We start from the raw sequence: 27,273 nt of genomic DNA on the forward strand, positions 1-27,273 counted from the left end.
AATTTCAGTAACCATAAGTAAACTCCATCAAAATCCATCTCCTTAATGCCTTTCACTTCTATCTTTTGTCTGTATTTCAAAGGCGCAAAGAAAGTCCTGGCTTATCCCGCCTTTTCTGACTATATATCTCAATGCGGAAGACTGGGCTTAATGGAGCTGCTGCAGATCCAGACCTCTGCCTGCCATCAGATAGGGTGGAAATGGATGACCTGGCTTAAGATGGATTTCTGAGAGTCTGCATCACCTTCTCAATCTTCCTGGTGCTTTGAGGCTTTTATCACTGCTACACTGCCTGCAAGGCTGAGACACTTTCTTAACCCGCCTAAGCAAGAATCATGAATATGGCATCGACTCATCTTCAACCATGTTTAATTATGAAAGGTACAGTTTTGCTGTTTAGCTGGATTTCTAGTTTTCAAGCCTACGCTGAATACCAAAGAGCAAGAGGTACTTGGTGCATCTAACACAACTGCCTTGACCAGTGTCTGCCAAACGCTGTTTTGAAAGCAAGGTTCTTTTGTCTGTCCAAAGGTATTTTTTTTTTTCAACTAGGCAGGCAGGAAACAAGTCTGTTGAAAACAAGAGGACTGGTCCAACTGATGACCATTAATAGCTTCATTAACAAACCCCGGGAGACGATCAAGAAAGAAATTTGTATCTTCAGTTGTTCTCAGTATAGAGAAGGTAATAAACAAAGCGTGTCGGATAATTGTTTCTCGTGGCACCGCACATACTTTAATAGTTCCAGGCTTTTGCACACTGAATGATATTAATGTGCTCCTATAAAATAACTCCATAAAATAGTGATCTCTTGCACATTCTTGAACATCATCTGTTGTGACATATTATTGCTTTGTCCCGTACAACAGGCACAAATGGATAGCGCTTACAGTCCTTAAAAAAACCTTCTGTTTTCCAGCAGTCAATTCAAGTACAACTAAACTGTAGCCCGACTGAAATCAAACTACACTGGCAAATACCACCTTCAGTTGTACTATTCTTCTCCATTTTCACCCATTTCTCATACAGGACCTCATAAACAGTGTTATCTCTCAGAGGCGTACTGTTTTGTAAGATTTTTTTTTTTCCTGCAGCTGCACATTTAGCCCTGTTTCAATTTGCCTGCCCTGCAAGCGAAATGGTTTAGTTGTGCAAAGTTCAGGCGCAACACAAACAGCAAGGTAACGAAAAATCAATAGCAGCAAGGCATGGAAAAAAGAGATAGCATTGATTTATCTGCCATCGATACGCGGGATCACTGCATCGTGCCCTGGGTAAAATTCGCACAGGCTGCCGTCTGATGGGAATGAATCTGAAAAGGTGACAAGTGGTTAGAGGACACAGAAAGGAAGAAGGCGGGGGGGGGGGGGGGGGGGTGAGATGGTGTTGGGGGGCTTGGAGAGAGAAGAAATGAAACATTAAGAACAAACCAGGAGGGCAGCTTGTTGAGATGTAGCATTAAAACTACATTAGGAAACGCATCAACAAGTGAGAACAGCAGGAGACCCCAGTAATAGTGAGAAGATGTTTTTTTTTTTCACAAGAGCTTGTTTTTGTGTTCTGCCAGTGTTCCTTGAGGTGCACTCTACGCTCCTCCACCCCCCAATGGTCATGTTTCATTAGTGGCAAATTAAAAACAGGAAACAGCAGCTCTTTGCAGTTTGTCCAGGTCACCCTGTATTAGGTTCCAAGCATTAAGCTCTTTGCCTCATGCTGACCTTCAGAGAAGTAAGAGCTGTATTTGTAGACTAAGCATGCCAGGAAATGCTTACATTTTGCCAACACTGTCAGCAGAGATGAATGCTGAACCTTTTCCTTGATGACATAAGTATATATTATTGTTACTGGAGATGCTAAAAACATAATGAATTCACTCAGACAGAAAGATGTCCGTTTTCTAGCTGAAATGTTTTTTCCTATTTAATCAATGAAAATGACATGTTTCAGGCTTAATTGGTGTGTTTAACATGGAAAAAAACCCACTATGTGCTACAATGCAGTAAACGGCCACAGAAAGCAGCTCTTATAGTTCCCATTACATCAACTATGTGTACATCTCCAGAGACTGGAGAAAGAAAGTTACAATGTCATTTCATCAAATGCCTTGTAAAATCACAACAGATGCAGATGAAAAACTGCAGCATACGATACATGCTCCTCTTGCCCTCTCTGTCTGTATACATGTATGCTAACACAAATAAATAAGGGTTAGTTTGAGGCAATGAAAAGAGGACAGAAATAAGCAATGATGACTTCATCATCTATGCCTTGTGTGAGTGGGATACAACATTCCAAGTCGTAGTTATTCTGCTAAAGGGTACCATTGATCAATCACTGAAAGGAAAATTTGGACTAGTCAATCAAACCCAGCCTGCATGGCTTCTGGGACACGAACATGCAAAGGCTTGTGGGAGTCTGGAACACCCATGTTGTTGAAGCCGATACCCTGGCTTCTTTCAAGAAATGCCTAGATGTAATCCTTGAATCAATTAGCGGCTACTGCACGGGCTGGCTGGCAATTTGTAACCTTTCTTACATTTATAGATGTTGAGTGTCATCAGTCACACAAACACAGAAATCACTTTTCCAAACCTACCATCAGTCTGCATGTTTAGGTTCCCGGAGCTGGAGGGGGACTGATGATGAAGATCACATCCACAAATCAGAAGAGCAAAGTGCATTAAAAGCAAGATAAAAAAACATGACAATGGGAAACAAATAAATGCTTACTTGCTGTATAGATCACACTCCCTGATCCATTGTCCCCTTTCTCACATGCTTTCCTTTCTGTGTCCCAGAAAGTGTTCAATCTGATTTACATATTTCACCTGGAGAGCTTTTGTGGCTGATGTGTAGTTTATAGTTGAGTTCCTTTTTCTCCCTCAGGTGTGAACAGCAAAGGACTGAAATCTTACACTTAGGAGAGCTGAAAGGAAGAAAAGCTGAGTCTTAATATCACTCATCAAGGCAAGGAGACATGGGACAGCAAAGTGTAAGACACACTGGAGCATTGTAAATAAACATTTTTGTTGCTAAAACACCTCCACTGTTTCATTTTTTTTTGCCAACATGCACTGTCAAAAAGTGTTAATTATTCTTTCTCCAGTAAGCCAAAAAACATTTCCATTTTTGATCTCCATTTAAAAATGCCTTTTAAAAACTGCAAACAAGGTGACATATATAAAGCAAGACCCTTTTACACCTGTTCTGTTTAACTGTGGACACAGAAAGGTGATAAAATATTTAATTCTATGAATAAAAACAACGATAACACAAATCTCAGAATTCAGGAAGACCTTAATTAGAAATTACTCATCCAACTGCATGAATGGCACCTGAACCACTGTTTTAGAACTTGAGTCGCTGAGGCGAGGATAGGAATTAACTGATTGTGATTTCAAAGAATTCTCAGAGAGCTTTACCTCAAGGAAATAGTGCTCTGGATATGGGGAAGAGCCATGCTTCTACGAGCCACTGCGTTTTTTAATATATGTTTTTCTTTCCAAGCTGAATCTTGGATTGCTCCGAATCTTAGTTATGCCATCTCAAAGCCCCTGTACTAACATGAAGCTCAGTGGAGGGGAAACATTTCCTAAGGTGTGAAAGATGAAACGTGCCTGAAATGACACTGATCTGCCAGTCACCCATGCAGTCAGCCAGTGTGAATCACGGCGGAGCACACTCACACATCCGGACAGGGATGTGAGCTCGGCTCATTCCTCCTCCAGCACTGGCGCTGAGGGCAGTCAGATGGAAAAGCAGTGGTTGTCAAGGTGTCCAGGTCAAACAGGGCTGAGGCCTCTGGAATAGACACTCAGGGCATGTACACTATACTGCAGAGATTCAAAAATATTGATAATGTGTTACTAAAAATGTCAGAGGAACAAATACCTGATAGTATCATTAGCAAATGATTAATATTTCAAGTATGCTTTTTTAGCACCTACTAAAATAAATGCATACTTGCTGTATAGATCATACTACCTGATCCATTGTCCCCCTTGTCATCTGATTGACATATTTCACCTGGAGAGCTTTTGTGGTTGATGTGTATGGCTGAGTGCCTTTTTCACCTTAACTTTGGACAGTGTAGTATAATGAAGACCTAATAGCTAAATGGTTGATCAATGCCTACTTTGCTTGACTCCTCGTGGTGAATGTTTAAGCATAGATTTGCTGAGAAAGAAAAGCTGATATTGCATTTGAAACAAGAAATAATGCGTACGTGTGTGCAAAAGAAAAGAAGGACTATAATGACAACCAAACAGTTTCCCATCAGCCCGGCACGAGATCACTCCTGTCGTCACCATTGCTTTGGAAGCCTGTGCACTGACAGAAGCTCTAATAGCGTCCCTGTTTTTGTCAGCGCTCCGCGTCTGACAAAGGCACCCCATTAACTTCTCACTGTGAAGACCGTCACACCTGCCAGTCCGCCAAAATACAACGCCATCCTCCCAGCGCTCAGAACTGCTCCCTGCCGGGCTGCACTGGAACTCTCCCCAGCTCCGGGTGCGCCGTGTTTCTGACAGGTCGGAGAGCCCAGCGTCCCTCCGCAAGCAGTGGGTGGCCAGGCTAGCCACCAACAAACCGAAAACACCTGCAGGTGGCGAAAGTGCGGTGCTTTCTGGACCTCAATGCTCAGGGCTGCAGAGGAAGTGGTTGAGAGGAAATATGAGAAAGTGGTTAAAAAAGTGATGCAATGAAGTAAATGAGAGAACTGTGCTGTAAAGTTCTTGATGCTGTGTTCATCAATGTTTTGAAAGCTACTGTATGTGCAGCTCTGTTATTACATACAAATACAAAGGTGATGTTGGAAATGACGAAGAGGAGGAGGATCATGAGCAGAATGAGGATGGAAGAAGCATGTCAGCAATATTTCCTGCTTATCCTACCTGTCATCATTAAATAACCCCGTCTTGACAATAAAGTGCATCTCTTCACACTTGTTTATTAACAGAATATCCGGTTCTTGAAACAATGTCTTAAATAAAGCCATTCTTAGGGGTGTTACCTCGGCATCCCGGCCAAAGTTCCCATTGGCGTTTACCAATTATGGCCTCCTAATAACCCCCCTCTCTGAACGGGCTTCATCACTCTGCTCTCCTCCCCACTGAGAGCTGGTGTGAGGGGGGGCATACTGGCGCACTGTGGCTGTCGTCGCATCATCCAGGTGGTGCTGCACATTGGTGGTGGTAAAACGCTTTGAGTGGAGTGTCCAGAAAACTGTAAAGAATTTTATTCTTATTTCTCTTCATGGACTGCCTTCCGTTGATGGGTTAGGCCAGATAGTCCAGTTACCCAGACTTCTGGAGGACATTTTTATGGGGCGTATTAGGTAATGAAAACAGTGAACACACATTTCAAACTTTCTCCATTAATGCCAACCTAATACACACCCTCACAGACAGCCAATAGATCTAACAAGCCGTGGAATAAATATCCATCAACTTTTTTTTTAATGGTACCCTCTAATAGCTCAGAAAATTATATATAAAAATTGTCACCTTATTCTGTCTCTCAAGATGCATGAATAGATGTGTAATTCCATTGACTAATTCTTATACCTATCCACATTACACAATACACAATAGGACCGGACAGTTTTGGTGTGTGGGTTGAGTGGGGAGGCTGGCTGGGCGATTGTGTGGGGCAGAGGTACGGTCAGGACCGATCTGACTCTCCTGTCCAGTCAGCCCTGACTTGCAAGCAGGTCCTTCCAGGTTCTGCTCTCGAAACGCTTGGCTTTGCCCAATTTTGCACTTGCATTCACGAGTGATAGAGCGCTACCCGTTCTGACAGCTCCGCAGAGCCTCTGGGATTTCACTGTTTTCTCTCGCAAAAAAAAAATGGGAAAAAAAAAGAATTATGAAAGAAGAGAGAGGAAACTGTCAAGACGGCCTGTGAAATTAAACAAAAGCTCCTTTGGTGTCTGAAACATAAGGATGCTGAACACGAAGTGTAAAAGTGCAACTGAAAATTTCCTTTTGCCTTTTCAAGCTGTCACCGCTAACCGGTACATCAGAAGAATAAGTGCTTCAAAATTAGCTTTCAGTTAGAATCAGAGCGTTACTTTTCTTCTAAAATGTAACAAACCACACTAAAAGTGTGCTGCTAACGCAATCGTAGAGTTGCTAAATTTGCACCTTTCTCTTCAAGGAAGTTTGTTTTTTTAAGGGTCTGAAAAACTGCAGAGGTCTCCCCTTTTCTCATGAGTTAAGGCTCTTTTCCAGAGAACATGGTCTTATTTTCAACACCCCACCCCGACACACACAAAAAACCCCACGCAGAGCGCTTGATGTCACCCCTTGTTCATTTGTGGAATTTAGTCTCAGTTTTGAAACCATTTATTTGAGTCCAGTTGATGTGTGGAAGGGCAGAACTCTGGGTAGGACAAGTCACTCGAGTGTACAAGTGTGTCTGGCACCTCTGATCATATTGTCGGCCTCCTTAGCTTGCAATTTCTTTGTAAGATGACAGTGGCTTAATATGGAAAACACTCTGAACTCTGATGACTTTAGAATTACATGCGTCCTTGCCAACCTGTGTAAGAATGTTGATGGATATTGCAAAACAGCAGCAAGACAAACATCTTAGCAAACAATCTGTCTAATCTGTTTAATAATTCCCCTCCCTTGTTTATCTGGATCTGCTTCTCTCTCTTCCGCTACCCCATGTACAGCCCTAGCCTGTCACTGATTACTGGGGGAGAACCAGCCATACGAAACCTCCAGGTGGGACCCTTGCATCAATTAGCTAATAAGCTAAAGATCCAACAAGCAAGTTGGGCTTAATTGCTCCCTCCTGATGGGCAATCTCGTGTCACGTAGAACTGTACACTTTGTTGCACGCCTGTACAAAAAAGAAATCTATTTCATGCAACCAATATGAAATTGCCACTCTATCACAACAGCTTACTGAAGGTATACCCTGAAAACAGGACACTAGCCATTTAGGAAATGAGTCTGCAAAAATGTGGATACTATGGATCATATTTTCATAACATTCAGCATGTTTTATTTGAGGCAGAAATCATACAAAAAAACAAGATAGGAAGGCAATTTTGGTGGCTCTGCGAACAATATTGAATTCACCTAGCAGTTGCAACAAAGTGAGGATTAGTAGAGATGAAAGCAAAAGCAAAGCCTAGTTAATGTAACTGAGAGAGAGTACCCCTTTACAGATGTCACAGGAAAAAAGCAGAAAATATATTTTTTAATTTATTTTGACTTCTGATAATGTAAGGGGAGTGAGGCAGTACTGTATATAGGGAAGGTTTATCTCCTCTTATTCAGATTCAGCGCTGTTGTATTTCTGACATTTTCCAATGATCTGTTCTGACAGGTTTTAAGGTTCCCAGGAGCTTTTCAGCAGAGCTTGCTTTTTAGTGATTTAACAGTTTTAACAGTTTTTTTTGGAAGGAAGACTCGAGAGCCTGCAGCTCCATTTGGAGATTCCACTTCACAGGAAATAAGGACTTGCTTCATAATTTAGAAAAAACAATCAAATATTAACAAAACATTGATTAGATTCACTTATAAAATGAAATGTAAATAACTTAGAACCAAAATGAAATGTATTCTGTAACCAACAATTTATGTCTTTCTATGCGGCAAACTTTGTGTCATATAACAGCACTTCAGGCCCAATTCAGTACTGAAGATACATTAAAATGATGTTGCTTTAGTACACTCAGGGCTTGCAAACTTAATGGAACCTACAGTTTTCTTGGGCGATTCTTCACATGTCCACACTTGTGAAAGTCAGAGTGGCTTTGATGATTTTCACAGGTCCCCCTTTTCAAATTATAGCTTCATCTATCAGATGAATACTGTTTTAACCAGTGCGACAGATTGCGCCTAATTGCAAAGTCCTACCTTTAGCTAAAGCTCGGGCGTTTGATAACATTCATTACTCGAAGGGCACAGCCACATGTTCTTTGCCTAGCACACCAACAGAAGCAGGCCTGTGAAGACTTATTCGAGACCTTCAGATCTTCATCTCTCTTCTGTTGGACCTGTGAATAGAGCCAGAATGCTGCATTCAGACCTAGTGGCGAGGGGGCAAATGAGGGGATAAAATCAGTGATTTGACAGGAGAGGCAAAGGGCAGAAATAAAAAAGAAACGTGCAATCAACAGACGAGGGAATACAGCGGAAATATGCAGTGTGCAATTAACAAGGTTATGTGATGGAGCAGTCTGCAATTAAATAGTCCATTTCCCATTTGCAGGATATAATTGACTCTTGAAGAGATTTTTTTGCAATTCACTTTATTATGCTTTGCTAAAAACTGAAACCCACTAGAAGCTCTTAGATAAATAAGAGCCAGGTGTTCATTCCACATCTACTTCCTATGTCATTCCTGTCTCACAGTTTGCTTGACTGCTTGCAGAAAATATCTGTTTCTGCCTGTCTACTCTTCATCGATCTTCAGTCCGTCTGTCCTGTTTTCTGACTACTGTACTGTCTGTTTATTATTTACTCCTTATGACTGTCATTTTTGTTTATGCTTCATGACTGAAATGATTGGATTACCTGCCTTCTTTGGCTGCCTGCCTATCAATTTATCTAACTACCTATCTAACTATCTCCTTTTCCTTATTCTTCAAAGGTTGACTGCTTCCCTCGGTATTGATCTGTCAGTCAGTCTTTGTGCAAAAACTCCCCCTTTCTCGGCCCCTATTACCCAGCTTGAATGTATTGTGATTTGCAGGTGTTCTGGACCAGTGGGCACCACTCCACTTGTTGTCCTGCGACTCGGCTAGCCCTAGCTGATCACTAGCCCTTTGCCCCTCTCCTCCTAATACTCCCCCCCCATTTCTATTATCCTTTACCCTGCAATCTCATTTCCATCTTGTCTTAATTTCCTTTACTTTTGAATTAGCAGGTTGTGTGTGAAGTGGGATTTAGGCGTTACGACCGAGGGGCTGCTCTGTTTCACACCTGGAAATCAATTTGTCAAGACAAGCGCTTCTTGAAAGCTGCTTTTATTATTCACTAATACTTTCTGCACCTTGGGTCCAAAGATCTGCATTCCCCCCCACCCCCCCAGACACACACACACACACACACACACACACACACACACACACACACAAACTCTCGTTTAAATCTCTGCTTTTGTAGGCCAGTCACATCATGTCATGTGAGATGAGGGGGCTGTGTTAGGATCATGGTACTATTGATGACTGAAGAGATGAGAAATGGAGCACTGCAGGCTCATGGACTGCACTGTTGTCACTGGCAAAAAGTGGACCAGGAGTCAGTAACCCTCCACGCAAAAATGGAAAACCACTGGAACAACGAATGAGAAGGCTCTGGAAAAACTGTGGAAGCAAAGGGGTTTTGAACAGGTGCATACCTGCCTGCTTTACTTCTAATCTTGCTCGGGCAGCATTTGTGTGTGTATGTGTGTGTTCCAGTCATTTTGCTTGACAAACGCATTTGAATATTTTATGCCCAGGGCATGAAGCCTACGGGGCCTAGTGAAAATGAGTGAGATATTTGTCTGTTGTGCTGGTTAATTAATAACACAGGGACCGGGCTTCATGTATGATAATGGGAAAGCTCCTTTTGCACTCATTAAATTTTAAAGCCTTTCTTTTTATTGACTGTGGCACAGGATAAAGAAAAAGTTATTTAAAGTACGATGGTAACTTGTGCAATCTGTGTCACCTTTCCTCTCTGAGTTTCATTTGTGTTTGTTAAAGGCTTACCTCATAATCAAGCCTCATGGTATTGCTAATTGAAAGTGTTATTAATGTCGTTTTCCCACATAAAAACATTCTATATCAAAAGTGCTGCAATTTGAATATTTGTATTCTTAGGACAACCACCCATCTATTATTAAAGAGCCATTTATTCCGGTAAGGGCCGTGTCAACCCCAAGTCTATCCTAGAAGCACTGGGTGTAACTTGGGACTACATCCCACGTGGATAGGATGTCAGTCCTTTGCTGTGCACAGACACAGGGACAATTTCAAGACAAACGAACCTAGCCAGCATGTCATGGGACATAGAAGGAGACTAGAGCTCTTGCTGAAGGCCCTTGTGGACACAAACAGAACATGTAGATGACATTTCCTAGACCTGAATGAAGCCCAGGACCAAAGATCGGACAGCCAGCAGTACAGATAAACAAGCACATCCTACATAACAGGAGGAACACTCACTTAAACAGGAAAGGATTGAGCTCTGAAAGAAATTTCTTGTTAAACTGGCAACTCACTTTAACTCACACCTCTATGTCCTCTGGTCACTGTTACACAATTTCATACTCAACCATAACCTTGACCGCCTCTCTCGAAGGCATTTGAAAAATACTGTGAAACTTCTTTTTCAGTTCAGTTTTTCACACAGTACAACAGGGTTTACAGAAAAAAAGAAAACAACTTTGACACTTTAATGTTATTTTGGCAGGCTCTTCCGCGTTTTTCTGTTTTTTTGAAAATGCATTTCATGGATGTTCTTTATAATACTGTCCAAAAGTGACCTCAGAATAACTCAGTTCAGGGTTTTAAAATGGTAAATAATCCACTGGCAGAGGAAACAGTGAGCTCAAAGTTTGCATTAACCTTCACAGTAGCAATCACTGTGTGACCAACCCTTACCTAACAAGTGCTGCAGGTTAAGAAAGAAATTGGCAGTACTGTTATGTCCTTGGACTCACACTACTTGTTTAAAAACGCAGGGGTGAAATACAAAAACCCAGAGGTACTAAAGTGGCACTAAAGTGTAGACTATTAACAGTAATATAACACATCCAGTCCCAGGTGATTTTCCAATTCTGATTTCTTCTTTTCTCTGTTGTTTTTTTTTCCTTTTAACACAAAACCAGCTGTCTGTGCAATTGCACTGATCTTGTCTAGGAAAGCTGACAAATTGAGGCCTTTTGGGTCTGTCTATCCCCGTGCCAAAGGCCTCAACTCTGCTATTAACACCTCTGCTCAAACTGCAAATGGCTGCAATCCGTTGCTGTGGCAACACACTTACCTCCTGGCTTCTGTCATGCTAATCCATCGGAAGAAAAAGTGGTGAAAAGTTTAGAAACTTATCGAGGCACTTTGCACAGCCGTGCGAATAGATGGGATTTGGGGGATAGGTAGAAGGCGCGTAATCAGAAACAAAGGCCTGTTATCCGCTGGGCTACCAATACTGAAAGATAATTCACCCCCAGACAACCATTGTGAATTTTCTGCTTCCACCACAGGATGTCACAGGAAAATAAGAAACCAGTAGTGAAGGGACTATTTCGCCCCTGTGAATAGATTTAAAGATCAAAGAAGCACCATCCAAAGCTTACAGACCAATGACCACCGGGCCTTAAGTTGTAAATCTTGTTTTCCTTGTTTTTTAACAACATTTTGTGCCGCAGTACTTGTTCCAATTGCCCATATTTATACAAGTCATGAGGTTCGTGCAAGTTGCATTGCCAAAAGCTGAAGCACAACTGGAAAAAGCACAGTGCAGCCAAGATGCAAAGTGTACCACACCTCTTCCATAGACAAAACCCCGTTTCAAACCACATTCCAAGGTCCCACAACATACATATCCCCTTAAACTGGGATCTATTGACTACTACTGCATATTGAAAGGCATTCAAGTTTAGTCTGCAGAACCTTCAATAGACTTCCTGCCCCCTGTGGGAGAAGCCCACCCAGCTTTGCAAATGTCTGGACTGCAGTGATAGTGAGTTGGCCCTTAATGTCCCCTGGGAGCTGTGATTGGGTTGTGATTTACTGTAGTTGGGAAGTGAAAGACTCAGAGACACATCAACAAAGGGTTTCAGATCTCCAAGATGAAAAGCCTTTTTCTGATAAAAAAAAAGACTAAAAACCCCGGACAGAACATCAAGCCAGTTGGGGAGAGAAGAACTCTCTTACTGCAGGGAACTTCTGCTGTGTGGAAATGAGATTTAGTCCAATAAAGAGGCACTTGGACATTCATGACATTGCATTTCCAAGAAAACAGCAGTCAGGAATACTTAATGTACTTTTCCACTAATGTTCTGATTATTTTAAAATTAAAACAATAAATGAGACAAACAATGAAACGTGAAGTAGAAAAACTTTTGTTGTGATGACCTATAAGAACAGGCTCTTTCAGAAACCCTCCAAACTACATTTCTCATCGTATAACATTCTTAAGCACACATTAAGTCCGACACTGAATTACAGTAAATAATTGTTCTCATTATTAATTCAATGCTTCGTTAATATCCCATTAGAGTTGATCTGTACCATTTCCCTTTGAAGCTTACACACACATATATATTTTTCTTTTTCCATATTCTCTTCAGAAAAGAGTTCAGTAAAGGGACCATCCTTCTCCAGAATGATAATTATAACCTGCCTCTCTTAGGAAGTATAATATTGCTCTTTTTATCATTTTTAAATACAGTATCCATTTTTCAGATTGGAATGAATGACCTGATAATACTTTATGGTTTAAATGTAGATTCAAAGCTGCTTAGACTAATATCCTAGATTTAACAGGCTATTATTTTTTTTTAAAAAGACATAGCTCTGAACAAAATAAGAAAGGTGACAGGCTCCTTTGGTTGCTTTGCTTTAACAGTAACTTTCTGTATATATTAAAACTGTAAATCGGTTATTAGGCATCCTTTTTTCCTTTTACAGAGGGACCAGCTTTCCAAGGTGTGTTCAAAATGTTCTTAGTGATATAGAGAAGCAGAGCAGATGGGACAAAAATGGCTTTTATTCACTTTCAAGTTCAAGGCAATTTCTCCTCTGTCTCTGAAGTTCTCAGATTGCCCGCTGGACTTTGAGCTTGATGTGCTTCAAAGGGCTTTGAAGAGCTCCCTCATCACCTCTGTTCTGCAGACCTGGCTCCTACTGACTGCGTTCCTGTTTGAGTCACACTCAGGATGCACTCAGTCTGCAGCCTCACAATGAAAGGGGGTGTTAAGAGTGGATCTGGGAACAGTCCACCAAAGTCTGACTCCAGCAGGATATTAGAGCTCTGCAACAAAAGCACTGGACTTACACAAGAGCTGGGAGAGAATTAAAGGCATTTTTGTTTCATCTCTCTTTTCCTCTGTGGCGTGGTTAGAAATAATTTTGCACATCACTGTGAAAGTGAAAGAGGAAACCACAGACAGGAGTGAACCTCGGACAAGGCAGAAAGTTTTCTAGTTTCCTTGATTTAACTGGGGATATGTGAAATTTGAAGGACAATGGCTTTTGGGTCCAATAAATTCTACTGCCAGAAGATGTCATCAATGCTCCCTGACCTAGTCTACACCCTCATGCTAGTAGTATGTCCCTTTTCAACTGTGGCCAAAACTGGGGCAGTTTCTTTTAATTTGGGCAAATGTCAATATGAGATCCTGCAAAAAAAAAAGTGAAAATAAAACTTTCTGCCAATTAGATTTGAACTTGGGCCTACAGACATGAAAGGCCATTGAAAACAGAGTATCACCTGATTTAGCAGATTAAGATATTAAGTTCACTCCTGAAAGACTACATCTGACACAACAAGATAAATAAGACCACAGAGGATATACTGGAACATTAAATACAAAGCACAAGTTCATTCAACAACCTTGGAGTGACTAGGATACACTACCTGACCAAGCTGCAGAAGCGGATGCACCTGGGCTCTGTCAGAACAGGGCAGCGTTAGATCAATAGTACAGTACCATGACATAAGCTGCAAAATTATTCTTACAATGAAAGAGGAAAAGCAGAATATTGTTGATGCTAGGTTTTCACAGAAAAGCAGTTAAGTTTACAGCCCTTATAAATGAGTCCTTTGACACAGCAAAGCAAAAGCACTGTAAACTGCCATAAAGAGAGTGACACCACAGAGAAGTAGAGGTGTCCAGCTAGAGGCTTTTCCACCTAGTAAAACCGTGGGAAAATCGCAAAACAATCATACAGATTTGCACTTTATCATCAAAGATCTAGGCCGGAATGCTGCCTAAGTACCAGCTGATTCAAGTGTGTTTTGTGTGTGCGCACTTCTCTAAACGCTCCTGGTGAAAACAGATGACCCTGCTACACACAGGTGAACAGAAAGGTAATCAGACATAATGAAGCCACTGAAACGATTCATATCGTTTGCCTCTCCTGCCTTTTTCGACAACAAAACCAAGAGACATTTGGCAAAAAATTGCTGACGAAGAACCGGATGATTAATTGTCATAGCAACCGTCCCTCAGTTAATAAAGGCAAAGGAATGGGGATATATCCTAGACCCTAAGAGAGAGGGGAAAAAAGTGGTGCCTTCAAGTGCATTGTGGTAAATTACTGGGCTTGTCATTATTTGTTCTCTCCCGAAAAGCAGCTCTGCATACCAAATGAGAGGTTAACCGTGTCCCTGAAGTAATTATAACCAATTGTGGAGGTAGTTAGTAATTAGTGGATTAACTGTAATGAGTCTCACCTGCACAAGTTGCCATAGCGACAGTGTTTTAGATGACAGTTGTTAAAGAGAAGGGCAAGAGTACTAGTGTGGGTACAAATATTATTTTGACTGCAGCATCAAGGGAAATGGATAATTGGTTTCAGATCCATTTAATTACTTGTGTGATGACAAATACATTTTTTCCATCTGAAACATCCTCTAGATGCAGAGTGGCCGCAAATCAGTTTTTGTTTTTAATTAAATTAAGCAAATAAATAAACAAATAATGAAATTAACCTCTAGATTATTGTTGGAGCTGAAGTACATCCAAGGCTCAGCCAGGCAGCAGGGGAAGGGTTTATAAATTGTGATGAGCTGTCACCGTTTCAGAAGGGGGTCTGTTCTTACATCAGAATCTTGTGGGTGTTGTGGGTTAGAGATGAAGTTCTTTCAAGTCATGCACAGCTTTTTTTATTCCAGGGACCAGCATGCCTATTGACTCCTGGCTTAAAGCATCTTTATGAAAACTATTTTTGTAAACTTCTCTCAAACAGCTGGACAAAACTGGATTAAACCGACGGCTTCTTTTTCAGGAAAGTGGTTTGAATTGGACACAGACCTACTGTCCAAGTATGACGAATAATGCCCAAACAGGCCCGTAAAATACTCTCAACCAACGAGATCAGAAAATATTTTTTTGTTATTCAAGAGATCATGAACCATAAAATTTGGTTTATTTTGAGAAGCTCAATCAAAAGAAGTGCCCACTCAGTGTGCAGTGCAGGGTCCTGTGGTCTAAGAGTGGATAGCTTGAGCCCAGTTTCACCACATGTTGAATACAGCCTGGGAGTGTGATTAGCTGGATGTCTTTGGCAGAAAAAAAGAGGTGAGAGGTGAGACCTTATCATTAAAGGGTTGTGCACACCTTCTGTCTGAAACCCAAACCCTTGTTTTGGCATTCTGAGCTCATGGTTTGAAAATAAGATAAACGCCTGTGCAGAGAACAGAAACTGTCTTTAGTTCCAAATTCTACAAGACTTTATGATTGGAGGAAAAAAAAACATGTTCACCAGGTTAAGGAATTAAGATTTCTAATCCCTGAGTAAACTAGGATTCATATTAAGTCTCCCTTTTTTGGCAAGATTCTTAGATGCTATTTTCCTGTGTTAAGCTGCAATTATCTTATTTTATTTATGGAGCTTAAAGGATTACTGCTCATTTTGGGAGAAATTTATTAGAATCTGAGCCCAGTGACTTTGTGTGAATCTGAAGTGTAAGACATGCACTAGGAACCTGAAAGGATGAGCAGCTCGGTGTGGAAGTATCGAAACTTCCCTTCTCATTTTTCTGGCTCCACGGTTGGGAAATTTCAAGGTTCACTTTTCTTTTTTTTATGAAACCTTATGTGCAAATGGAGCTGGAGGAAGCAAGAAATGATTTATGACAGCTTGCCAAGACAGTGAAGATTTATAAGAAGGAGAGCAGGGGGGGAAAAACAGATTAGGATGAAATCTTGAGAGATGAAGATGAGATCAGTTTGGCTGAGGGCAGAGACACCAGGCATCCACTGGAAGCAAGTTCAGTTAACATGCACACGACTTTCAAGACTATCACCTGGGCTCGGCAAGACTTTCAGAGTTCAAACCAACATCCAAGACTGTGGATGAATGCATCAACAGTAATCTTTCCCAAACTCTTTATTCCAGAGCCCAGTTACTTTTGTGTAGCTGTTTTTTTATTCAATGACAACTATCAAGATAATCAAGCTGTATCATGTTTTCAAGATACAAACCCCAATCAAACAAAGTACACATTGTACACCTTCCTTCCATTATTACATACATATATCATAACACACATGTTGATGGAAGGATTGCAAGTCTTTTTTCGTGTGCTTTGAACACGAGCTCTGGAACAGGACTAATGGACAGGGAGACTCTCAGGCTTAAGTTTACTGAATCTATATTGTCTACTCATTTCCATTTAAAATTGCATAATGAGTCACAAAACAAGTGTGGACAGATCATTGTCATTTGCATGCTTTAGGGCATCAGTAGGCTTTCTCTTAAAAACTGCAGGAAAAAGCACATGGGAGGAGTGATGATAAAAAAACAGCAATTCTAGGGTGCAAAGAATGTATATTTCCCAACCTGCTGAACTCAGTCTGGACTTCAGTTTAATGGATTATTCATACGGGTATACACCCAGATGAGGTGAAGCAGAATTTTAACAAGCTGGAGTGCCGGAAATGCATCTGAATTCTCTTGGTCCCCAGCTGTCACTGCACACCCAGAGAGTCAAACCCTTTTAATATCACGCACAGCTGTTAAGACCGTACCACATCCCCCAGATCCGGTACTGTGGTGGACTTGTAAAGAACCGGGGACTCGTCGTCGTCGGATTTAATAGAGAGATCCATAATTTATGAGGTGATGGGCTGTGCAAACAGGAGGTGCTTGCTGAGGGGCACCACTCGGGGGGGTGTCCCCAGTTCAGGGTGGTTTGCTAATTAAAGGGGATTAGGCATGCGTGGAGTCCATTTGAGAAGGATTGGTGCTTCTATTATTATTGAAATTGCACAGACCAGAAGGATTTAAGACTCTAAGCAGGAAAGGTAGCAGAAAAGATGGATTTCTAAAAATACAGAGTTCTAAACCACTGTTGTGTTACTGACAGCTCTGTTTAAATATCATTGCAGTGATTGGGGTTCCTAATTCCTGCAGTGGAAACAGGATCAGGATTTGGACCTAAGAGCATTGTTCCTTCCTTAGTCATTAGGCAAGAATAAACAAGAGTTTCACTTCTCAATACGTATTCAACTAGACAGGTCACCTATAGTTGTATTGTGTGCCACTAATCTACACTAGGTTTCCTGCCAGAAAAACATGTCTTTTCAAGCATTAATTTTCCAGTGCTGGACTCTTCCGATTTATTCCTTTATTCACCACAGTAAGCAGCAGCACTTGTGCAATGCCTGCTACATGTCACCTTGAGACGCTGTACACACTTAGCTTAGCGCTTTCTGGATATTCCAAACTAGATCATTTTTTTAAACGATAGCTTGCGAGTATTTCAGTTCACATCAAAGCAGGGAATTTCACAACCTGGACATACCAAATAAGGCAAGAGCCAGCAATAACCCTGATAACTTTCTCAGACACCCTAAATCTCTCATACCATCTCATTGTGCATTACTTTGATTTCCTCCATTCCCCTCATCTCTGATTGAAATTTTATATCGAAGCTGTCTTCACGTACGTCTCCATTCGACTAAAATGTCTGTTCCTGATTTGTATAAATATGCATACATACTTGAGCCTAATTTGCACAAAGAAGCCTTGGGCTGGCTTTGTTTGAATATCCACACACACAGGGGTTACCTACAATTACGTGGCCAAACTTACAGTTAAAGGGCTCATTCCATTTCTAATCATACAGAAATGAAAACAAGCACTGGCCGTGCATTTTATCCTGACATAAGCAAGTTTTATTTTTTAACAGCTCTTGAATAGCTCCTAAACCCTGCATAATAAATTCAATATGGGTCCATGTTGAACTCTGTTCTCCTTATTAGATCAGCTTTTAATTGATTTAATAACAAAGTCATGTGCTGCCGTGCCTTCAAAGAACGTTTTTTCATCTCGCCTAAACAGCTGAATCTAGTACTTGTTTGTGCTTTTGCAGTTAAAACCTTCAGCTAGAACAACCCTTGGAGAAACGTAAAAGCTGTCCCCTAGGGAGAGAGCCTGCCTAAGGGCTCAGAAAGCCTATTTACAACAAGCTGTGCTTGTTACTTACATCAAAATAGAGCACTGAGCTTTTCTTCTCTTTTTTTGTGCTTTTGGCAGGATGCTGTTATTGTGGGGTGCTGAGTCAATTGTGCATTGCTCGGTGCAGTCAAAGTCTCTTCCCCCAGCCACAGAGGGGAGATGGGGTGCACTTCTCCTCTGGTCCTTAACTGTCAAAGACCTTGGGAGTGCTTTACCAAAACCTGCTATGTCACAGAATTTCCAGAGCCTGTGATCTTCAACTGTACTCTATCAAGTTCAATTAAGAGATCTTCCATCTCTGGCAGGCATGTTTGTCATAATCTATTGGAGGCCAGGCATTAGAGATATTGAAGGAGAGGACAGGAAATCAATAAGCTTGAATTGGGCTGCCAGACCCATTGGGGGGGTCTGCTTTCCCTAGCTCTTATTTCCAGGCTCAAATATCCTTCATCGGTTTTTATTCCTACCATAAAATTTAATTTCACTTCAAGGTTTACAAAGTCTCTTTTTTTTCACTCTGGGGCTCCTAACCTCATTTCCTCTGTGACGTCTTTTGCTGTCTTCGGTTACTGATCCTTCTCCTCTCGAAGGGTTTCCTGCAGTCACTGGTCTCGAGGTCTTTTGAGCCTGCAATGTGGCTCCATCCTGGCCCATTCCAGACTTCTACAAAACTGGATCTTTTTCTCCCTGTTTCCTGAGCCTTGCACAAGCCACAAGCCTCTCAGAAATCAGATTTAACTTAGGAGGTGGCACTTGTCTCAGAAACCACCACCATTATAATTGAAAATTAAAGTGTTGAACTTACCCATGAAAAACTCTAGTTTGAATTTTTCTTTGGTAAATCCCCATGCTGCGTGCCATAGTTTTATATGAGATTACAAGTATATTTCCTTTGGGGGATTCCGGATTTCAAATTACTAGGACTCCACCCTAAGTTTCAAAGGTACACGTTCTTAAGAAGAGAAGAAAATTGACTGAAGTGGTGTGTCTCTATCTCGACAGCTCAGTAATTAGTTTTCAAGCTTATTGTTTCGGATTATCATGCAAACATCTCCAGAGAAATTGGGACCACTGCTTAATAACACAAAAAGCTCATTAAATATCATACCGTGACCTTTTTAAGTTATGGAGATTTTCATTCGGAAAACACAAGTTTCTGCCTGGGCTGACAGCAAAAAGCAACCTTCATACACATGTCTTTGATCCTGTATACATTAAGATGCCTGGTGCCTGGGAGTTTTGAGAAAAGTGGGACAGTGAAAGGAACGCAAATAATTCTGACTGAGTTGCTGACAGCACAGGAAGCAACACGATGTGATGTATCTAAGCCCCTGTGCAACGTCCTTAGGTCCTCTGCTCCATACAAACATCCCTTTGGACACTGGCCCTGCAGTTCAGGGGGATTGTGGACCAGTGCAGACTTTATACTCTGGAGAAAGCAGCGTTTAGAAGTTAGATACGTATTTCATCTGTCGAACATACGCAAAAACTAGGATTTTTAAAGTGCATTTCTACAGCTTCTTTTCTGTTGTTTGCATGTGGTGAAAGCAAAAAACAAGCATATAGACTCTGAAAGGAAAGTCTAATAGATGCTTAACACGATTGACAGCGGAATAGATTATGTGCACTGAGGCAACCCAAAGCAAGTAGAATTGCACAATTTCCTGAGCTTGAGCAGAGTCCAGCAACGCCTGAGCACTCAAGGGGTACCCTTATGATCACCAAAACTGTTGCCTTTTTGCCAGAGCTTTCATCCCCTTCTTAGTTCCTGCGCTTTTAACCGATAACTTCACATGACCTCGTGCTGTGCTTCAGACAAAATCCAGCACACATCCCAGGAACTTCAACTCCTAAACCTTTCCCCTCTCTGAAGAAAGTGGGCTGAAAAAAGGGGGTTCCTGAAGTCAGCGACTCCATGACAACCGTCTCATCTGTGAGGTATTATCACTTCGTTACCACTGTGTATCTGCGGCCATCACTCTTTTCTTTTAAACATCATCACCATAGTAACAATTGATTGCTGTTTGTTAATGCTAGTTGTTCGTGGATGATTAGCCCCTAATGGTGCGATATGACAAGCAGCTGTTTAATACACTCAGAACAGTAAAAGTGGGATACTAAGCAACCTGAACTTTAACCCACCCCCTACAACAGGCTTTGATGCACTCACAACATAGTTATTAACCTGCTTAATTGCTTCATACCATGTTTGTCACACAGACTTCGACCATGAGCATCTTTATCCATTTATAGCGGCTTTTTGTGAAGTCAAATAAATAGCAATGCTTCCAGGATTCGTCTCCACCCATTTGTGTTTCTACAGGATACTGGTTGTAATTAGTCTAGAGACACTTCTTGACTTAATCTCTCTGGAGATGTGACTAAATGAGCTCTTATGCTTTGGATCCCTCAAGGATGATGAAAAAGCACAGTGTTTAACCTGCTAAACACGCCCCCAGTCCCAGAAAATACACCACCACAGAGACTGTACCGGGTTGTCTTCTCAATGCACAACAGCATTTATCCAAAAAATGGAAAACCTTTAGTTTTAAGTCCTCCAGTCCTGTCTTTTTTATTAAAAAAAACCTGATCCTGTCATTGGAACCACACTCCTTTTTTCTAGTTTTGTTTTCACCTAATGAAGATGAATTTCAGAAAGTATTGACATAAGACCCAGCCAACAACGAAAGCGAAAACAAAAACATCCCCCTTCTTTGTATTTTTTTTAAGCAAAGACTAAAGCATTTGCATTAGATGAAGAGTTACTTATTTTCAAAACATTTTTAGTGTCATATAAATATGAAATTCAACTTTCCGGGGGTCCTCGGGGTTGTTGTGTGAGTCCAGTTACTGGTAAATCATTAATATTGTACATGTATAACATACGAGTGATTTATTTCCCATGCTAGACCAGTCAAGCCACAAGTTTGACCTTCCAAGATTAAACTTCATCCTTTTTTTAATTGGCACTTCCTGCCCTTTGATTGGAGAGGTTGCTGTCTAGCATGCAGGGTAACAGAGTACGATGAGGTCAAATAGCAGTAAAGCATCTGCAAATTGTTCAATTCCACAAATAATTAAGATAAAACAGATAACAAAATCACTAAGGAGGCAAGAAAAACTTTCACTCATTTCTGTATATGGTTTCAGTTTGTACTGAAAAATGTTACATTGGAACATGAGTAGAAATGCAGAAGAGATCTCTGTAGATGGATGTCATCTTCCTGTTTACCAATTAACCCTCTATGTTGGAGATATGCAGCTTATGGAGGTCAAAATGACATAGCAACAAGCATGGCATAGTTTCAAAGACATCTCATTTCCTTTTTTGGTAAAGATCATTGTGATCCTTTCTATTTATTCACAAATAGAACATAGAAATCAACATGGACATTCGTTAAGGTGAAAAAAGATGATCTCTGCTAGGCTGCCGATCTACACATGACACTTCATGAGCTGTCAGATCTACTGTTCATGCTTGTATTTTCTAACAGTGTGATTTCATTACTCACCAGGTGAGGCTATCCAGGCACAAAGCCAATAACAGAGGTCACTGGACATTCACAGGACCATGCAAATACATGGTTAAATCCTTCAAATTCACTTGTAAACAGATGCAAAGCTTCAAAATGCAAATGTATGTGTATCTGTACAAACACAGTACATAGGTACACAAATACTCTCTGCTCAGACTGTGAACTGCAAAGCTCAATTATGGCTGGAATTTACACCTGGTATGAAAAATCATCATAGTCTTTTGAGTCAAAGCCCTCCTTAAACAGAACCTGGCCATCAGGTAGGATATAGGCTTTGACTTGGCCACACTAGTTTACTACACACAGAGACTGATAAAGTAAAAATGTAAGCTATGTAAGTAAGCATCAAGGCCAGCATACATCAGAATATAGTAACATGGGACATCCTATTATTTCCAGACCAATAAAGATTTTAACTGATTCAAGCTCATCAAGAAAGGTTTTTACATGGCAAAAAAATCATTACTTTTAGGTTATCCCACAGCACTGTTTCTGGAGGCTTGTACTGATACAAAAAATGGAGATTTGGCTTAGAAAGTGGTTACTATACCTAAGAAAAGCAACACAGCATTATCGTGAAAGCTACTGTTCCATAGGCCATCAAGGACATTATACAAGAAAACCCTCGCTGTCAGTTTTTCTTCCTTCCTCAGAGCCATGCTCAGTTTTCCGAGGCGAAAAGTAACAGCACAACACAGTTTCGAAAGCAAAGCAAGGTGTCACTTTACATCTCTTGTAAACAGGAAGGCTCAACTTCAGTAACAAAACCGAGCTTTGGCAATAAAAAGATCCACACTGGCCCATCAATAGGAAAGGACAGATGTCCTTTTAAGATATCACTGTGTCTTTCGTAACCTACATACCACAGGAGCAGGCAGTGCTTGCTACTGCGGGCAAGAGGGACAAAGATGAGATGCAGACCCAGTTTTGACAAGACACCGCATCGAAATAGTGCCACAGCTAATCCAGGGCATGGCAATCTTGAATGCCTCTTTTAAGAGGACATGCTGACATCTGAAGTCAAAAACATGCTTGAGCAGCGAAGACCAGGTGGTCACGGAGGCTGTTTTGCTGAAAACAGCATGAAATCAACTGATAACTCATCAATTTCCCTCCGGGATCAATAAAGTCTTATCTATTTATCTATAAAATTCATCCTAAACCAAATTAAAGGGAGCTGTGACCTAACTTAATTACTACCTCAAAGCAAACATAACAAAAGAATACTCGTGCTGTCAATAGTCAGAGCTGTTATTATTCCTGCATGATGCATAGAAATTGCACTAGTTGCTGTGACCCTCGTACCTTGGGTGTTGATCGATTACTTTCCCATTGTGCCACCAATGTCTTTGCGAAGAGAGAGCTTCTGTTAAGAGATAGATGATTAATTTGCTCTTCTTTTTCCCCCCTTTTATGCAATCTACGATTCAGATTATTTATTGTGTATTTGAGGCACCGGTCTTTAATTTAGTGGTTTTGGCACTGTAACCAGTGCTGTCCGGAAGTGGACTCAGGTTGTTCTGCGTAAAGTAAATAAATTAAGTAAATTAGTGGGCCGGGAGGCCGAGAGACTAAAACCCACTCACTTTAATTACCCCTTGGCTGTGTCTGGTTCAATTGCAGAAAGGTCCTTGGCCTTGCGATATAGATTGCTTTTTCTGGGTCTGGCAAATTGGTCGTCCCATATATTAGGAAAAAGGGAAAGTTCTGTCAAGGCACAGTCTCTAGGAACTGGAAGAACCGGACATTTTCTCACCCACTTTCAAAAGCTTTTTAATTGATCCTTTCAAGATGTGATTAGCATCCCTTTGGGTCCACATCAAAGAATGTCAAGGGTGGAATTCAAACTATGAAAGAAGTAAAAAATAAATAAATTTACAGATTTCACGGAGTGGTGCAACTAAATAAAATGCTATGTCACGGCCTCTTGGTGCCCCCAGCTTTTCTGCATTGTCTTTTGAATGCGCGTGTGTAAGACATTTCCTATTATTAACGTGATACAGTGCTGTTTAAAGTAGGACCCAGAACAGTGGAGATGCAGTGCTGGCTTGATATGACAGCTGGTAATGAGATCTTTTGATGTGGCAGATGAAGGAGAACAGAAAGGGAGCCTTCTGGAAGAGAGAAGTGAGGTGTTACAGATGGGCATTCCACACCCTGGGTACGGGTGATGTGCAGAAGAGTGATAATTAAGTGTGTCAGTATATAACAGAGGAAGGCAAGAAAAAAAAAAAGGAAGAGAAGACAGCCCTGCTTGTCAATGCACTGACTTCCTCAGTGGCATGTGTATCTGACCTGGCCCCATTAATACCCAGGAAGAGGCTGTGAGCATGTGGAGTGGGCAGAGTGTGTATGTGTGGCGGGGCTGGGGGGGGTCCTGGCTGTCGGCTGCAGGTGCCTCCACTGTCAAGACCCAGCCTGCCTGCCACAGTCAGGGCCTGTCCACCCGCTGCTTCGCATCTGAAGGGCACACCTATTGATAGAAACACACACTCACTCACTCACACACACACAAGGTGAGCGAGCAGACCGCGTTATACTGGGATCAGCGAAATGAAGAATCTCCACTGCAGATTTTAGGGCCTGACAGAAATAAACTCAGGCAGCGAAGGCCTGAAACATGACTCTCTGATTCAAGAATGGTGTGTTACGTGAAACAATCATTATTTGTCTTTTACACACATTTAGGGCTTGTCTAAACTTAGCCGCACCTTTTTCTCCACTGTTTTGTTTTTGATGGGATGTGACAAGAACCCTAGGTCACTCCTCTGGGCAAGAGACTCGAGAGAAGCCTTAAACAACAGAACTTCAGAGGTGTACTTCATGACCTGTGGGCTTGTTTCCCATGCTGAAAGAAATTAGTATTCTCCCGGTGAGTGTGGGAACAGAGGCCAGCCAGGAATCATCCATTCTAATTAAACTGGCAGTGACTGGGAGCCCGGTCCTCACACCAGCCGCACACTCTCCTAGCTGTCTCCTGTAACTGTGAAGGCCCAGCCCAGGGGAGGCTCGGCTTCGACACTACTGTCCACTTCCTACTGGGCTCAAGGCAGTACGGCTTCCATAGGATCACCTCACTCACACAGGTGTTCCACTGTCCTCATCTGTTTGCATCCCGAGAGCTGATGGTTGCATTAAAAGAAATGCGCATTGCTGCTTTAACAGACACAATAATTACCCATGAACCCCAAAGAATAGAAAAAAGAGAAAAAGGAAAAAAAGCAGACATAAGCATTCCCTCGTCTAGCTTCAGTGAGAATAACTTTTCAGTTGTAGCCTTTGTTTCTATTTGGATGCTGCCAAATGATAATTATTAAATGTGCGTCTGAAAATCGCTTGCTCTCCAGAAGACAAGGGAACTTGAGCCAGTCAAATTGTTCTTTTTGTGGTCCCTTATTGAGTGCAGATTTTTCTTTCATTCTGCTGTTTTTTGTGGTGAGAGGGGGAAGTGGGTTTATGTTCCTGTCGGATGTGTCAGGGGGCTGCTTAAAAGCTCCAGCCAATCACAGCTGACAGTTGATGGCATGCCTGGTTATTAAAAGGCCATCGTTAATTTGAGTCAGTGTATTAAAAAAGGTGGAAAGAAAATGTTTTTGTTGTCTGTTTTTAACTGCACAGGGTGGGTCAGGGTATTTTAAAGTGTATAAAGTCATAATGAGGGGCCGGAAATCTGCTAGAATAAATGTATTTGATTGAACAATGTTACTTTAAAGATTAAAAGGGACAGCAGTGTTTATTGATTTACATAATGCATTGTGTAATCTTTTCTATTACTGAACACAAATGGATGTTTACAATTGCTTCTTTTGATAAAAAGGGCATTCTGTATTCCTCAAACGACAGTTCTTGCATTTTTTTGTTTCGCAGGGGATTTTAAGAGACGAGAGAAAACTGAGTGGCGGGGCTTAGCATTGTCTTTTTGTATTCCTCACTTCACAAACCCTAATGTCGGTGTGGGCAGAGGCGACCAGTCAAACAGTGCACGCTGTGGTATCACGAAAGGTCATTCCTCCAGAGATCACAGAGAGAAAGCAATCCATAATCCTCTTTACTTTATGCTCTGATGACATTACAATATTTACAGTCAATTTCAGCATTGAAAAACCTAGCCAGAGCCTCCAAGACAAAAGACTCTCCATCAATACCTTGCTTTGGCACCAACGGCCATGCTGCACAAAGACAACAACAAAGCAAGTAATGATTGGGTTTGTGTACGGTATACAAAGTATCAGAAGCCTTGTCCCAGCGTTTTCTGGTAAGACATTCTGAATTAGATTTCCACTTGTGCAGCAGGGCGGAGATTTTGCTTTGTTGTGGGTCTTCCATTCAAGAGGTCTCCTGAACCTGAAAGACTCTATTAAAGCCCATGCATTTCTGTATAACTCCGAATACTGACATGTCAGCTTATAGGAATGGTGGAGTTCCCTGGCCCTGGCTGGTGTTAACAATTTCATTGACTGTGATAAAAATGAGCCACGTTCCAGTTTCCAACCTCTCGCAGTGCAAACGCTTCCGTGGTTGGAACACGTGGGGAGATGAGGCAGACCCAAGAACCCTTTCTCCAGCCCCTGACTCACCCCTCTGCCAGGGAAACAATGCAGAACGTTAGTTGTGATGTTCAATTAACAGCAGCGCGAGGGCGAAAGGTTTGGAATAGGGAGGAAAGAATGAATTTAATAAGCCCCTCTGACAAACGCTGCCCTGAACTCGTATGAGCAACGGACGGCGGAGAGGAAGAAGAGAAATTCTGCCTATTCCGGTCTCTCAATGCGTCCCCCCAATTGTCAGAGGAGAGACCTTCTGAGACCTCCTTTTTTTTCCTCCATTTGTATCAGTGTGCATTAGTCTCCCTCTACCTCTCCCTTGGTTAAAACGCCATGCTTTACTAAAAGCACAAAATGCCTTTAGATTAGACTAACATTTTAACATGCTGAAAACGTTAGTAGACGCTTTTGCGCCAACAGGTTTTTACACCATAAGAAGCAGCAGACATCTACAGAAAAAAATTCAGAGGAAACATTTATGCACCCTAGGGTATTAAGTAATTAAGGCAAAAACTCAGCAGGCAGGCTTTTAAATGCACTCTTTGACATCTAGATACATCATCACTATTTGATTTTTCTTTGTAAATTGAGAAAAGTGAAAAATGAATTCTCATGAAAAAGGCTAAAATTCTCATTTCCCCTACCATTCTGTTGTGGAAACTGTTTTCTCACTTGATCACCTGTGTCTTTGCTCATGTGTGCGGAAACAGTAGTCAAGTCTACCAGCCCAGGGTAATAAAAATAGAAACTGATCCTTTTGTTTTAAACATATCCATCCATCTATCTGTCTGTGGATATGGCTCAAGAAAGATATGTCTGTTTAATGATTTATTTAACACATAGTAGGCCTGCTGAGATATAAGATATGGTTTCTAGGGGTGACCTTGTCAATATAGAGAAGGATGCACACACAAGGAGAAAGAAAGAGCAAGAGAGAGAGAGACAGCGAGAGATACAAGGTGAGGGACCATGCAAATTGTCTTGACACCAGCATTAACTTTGGACAAAAAGAAAAAAGGAAGTCCTGATTTAAAACTGGAGTGTCTGGGGAAAGCGC

At 41.4% G+C, this 27,273-nt stretch overlaps 1 protein-coding gene across 1 annotated transcript in view; it reads right to left on the minus strand.

Annotated features, from left to right (window-relative positions):
* Window positions 1-6,994: 6,994 nt before the first annotated feature.
* Window positions 6,995-27,273, minus strand: part of mvk (mevalonate kinase) — a 63,798-nt gene continuing 43,519 nt past the window's right edge. The window contains exon 11 of the mRNA XM_088935717.1: window positions 6,995-8,014. Within this exon, the coding sequence (XP_088791843.1) occupies window positions 7,995-8,014 (20 nt within the window). The 3' untranslated portion in view covers window positions 6,995-7,994. The remainder of the gene's footprint in view (window positions 8,015-27,273) is intronic.

This window comes from Atractosteus spatula, chromosome 17, assembly GCF_055471065.1.
Source record: "Atractosteus spatula isolate fAtrSpa1 chromosome 17, fAtrSpa1.hap1, whole genome shotgun sequence".
Lineage (NCBI taxonomy): Eukaryota > Metazoa > Chordata > Actinopteri > Semionotiformes > Lepisosteidae > Atractosteus > Atractosteus spatula.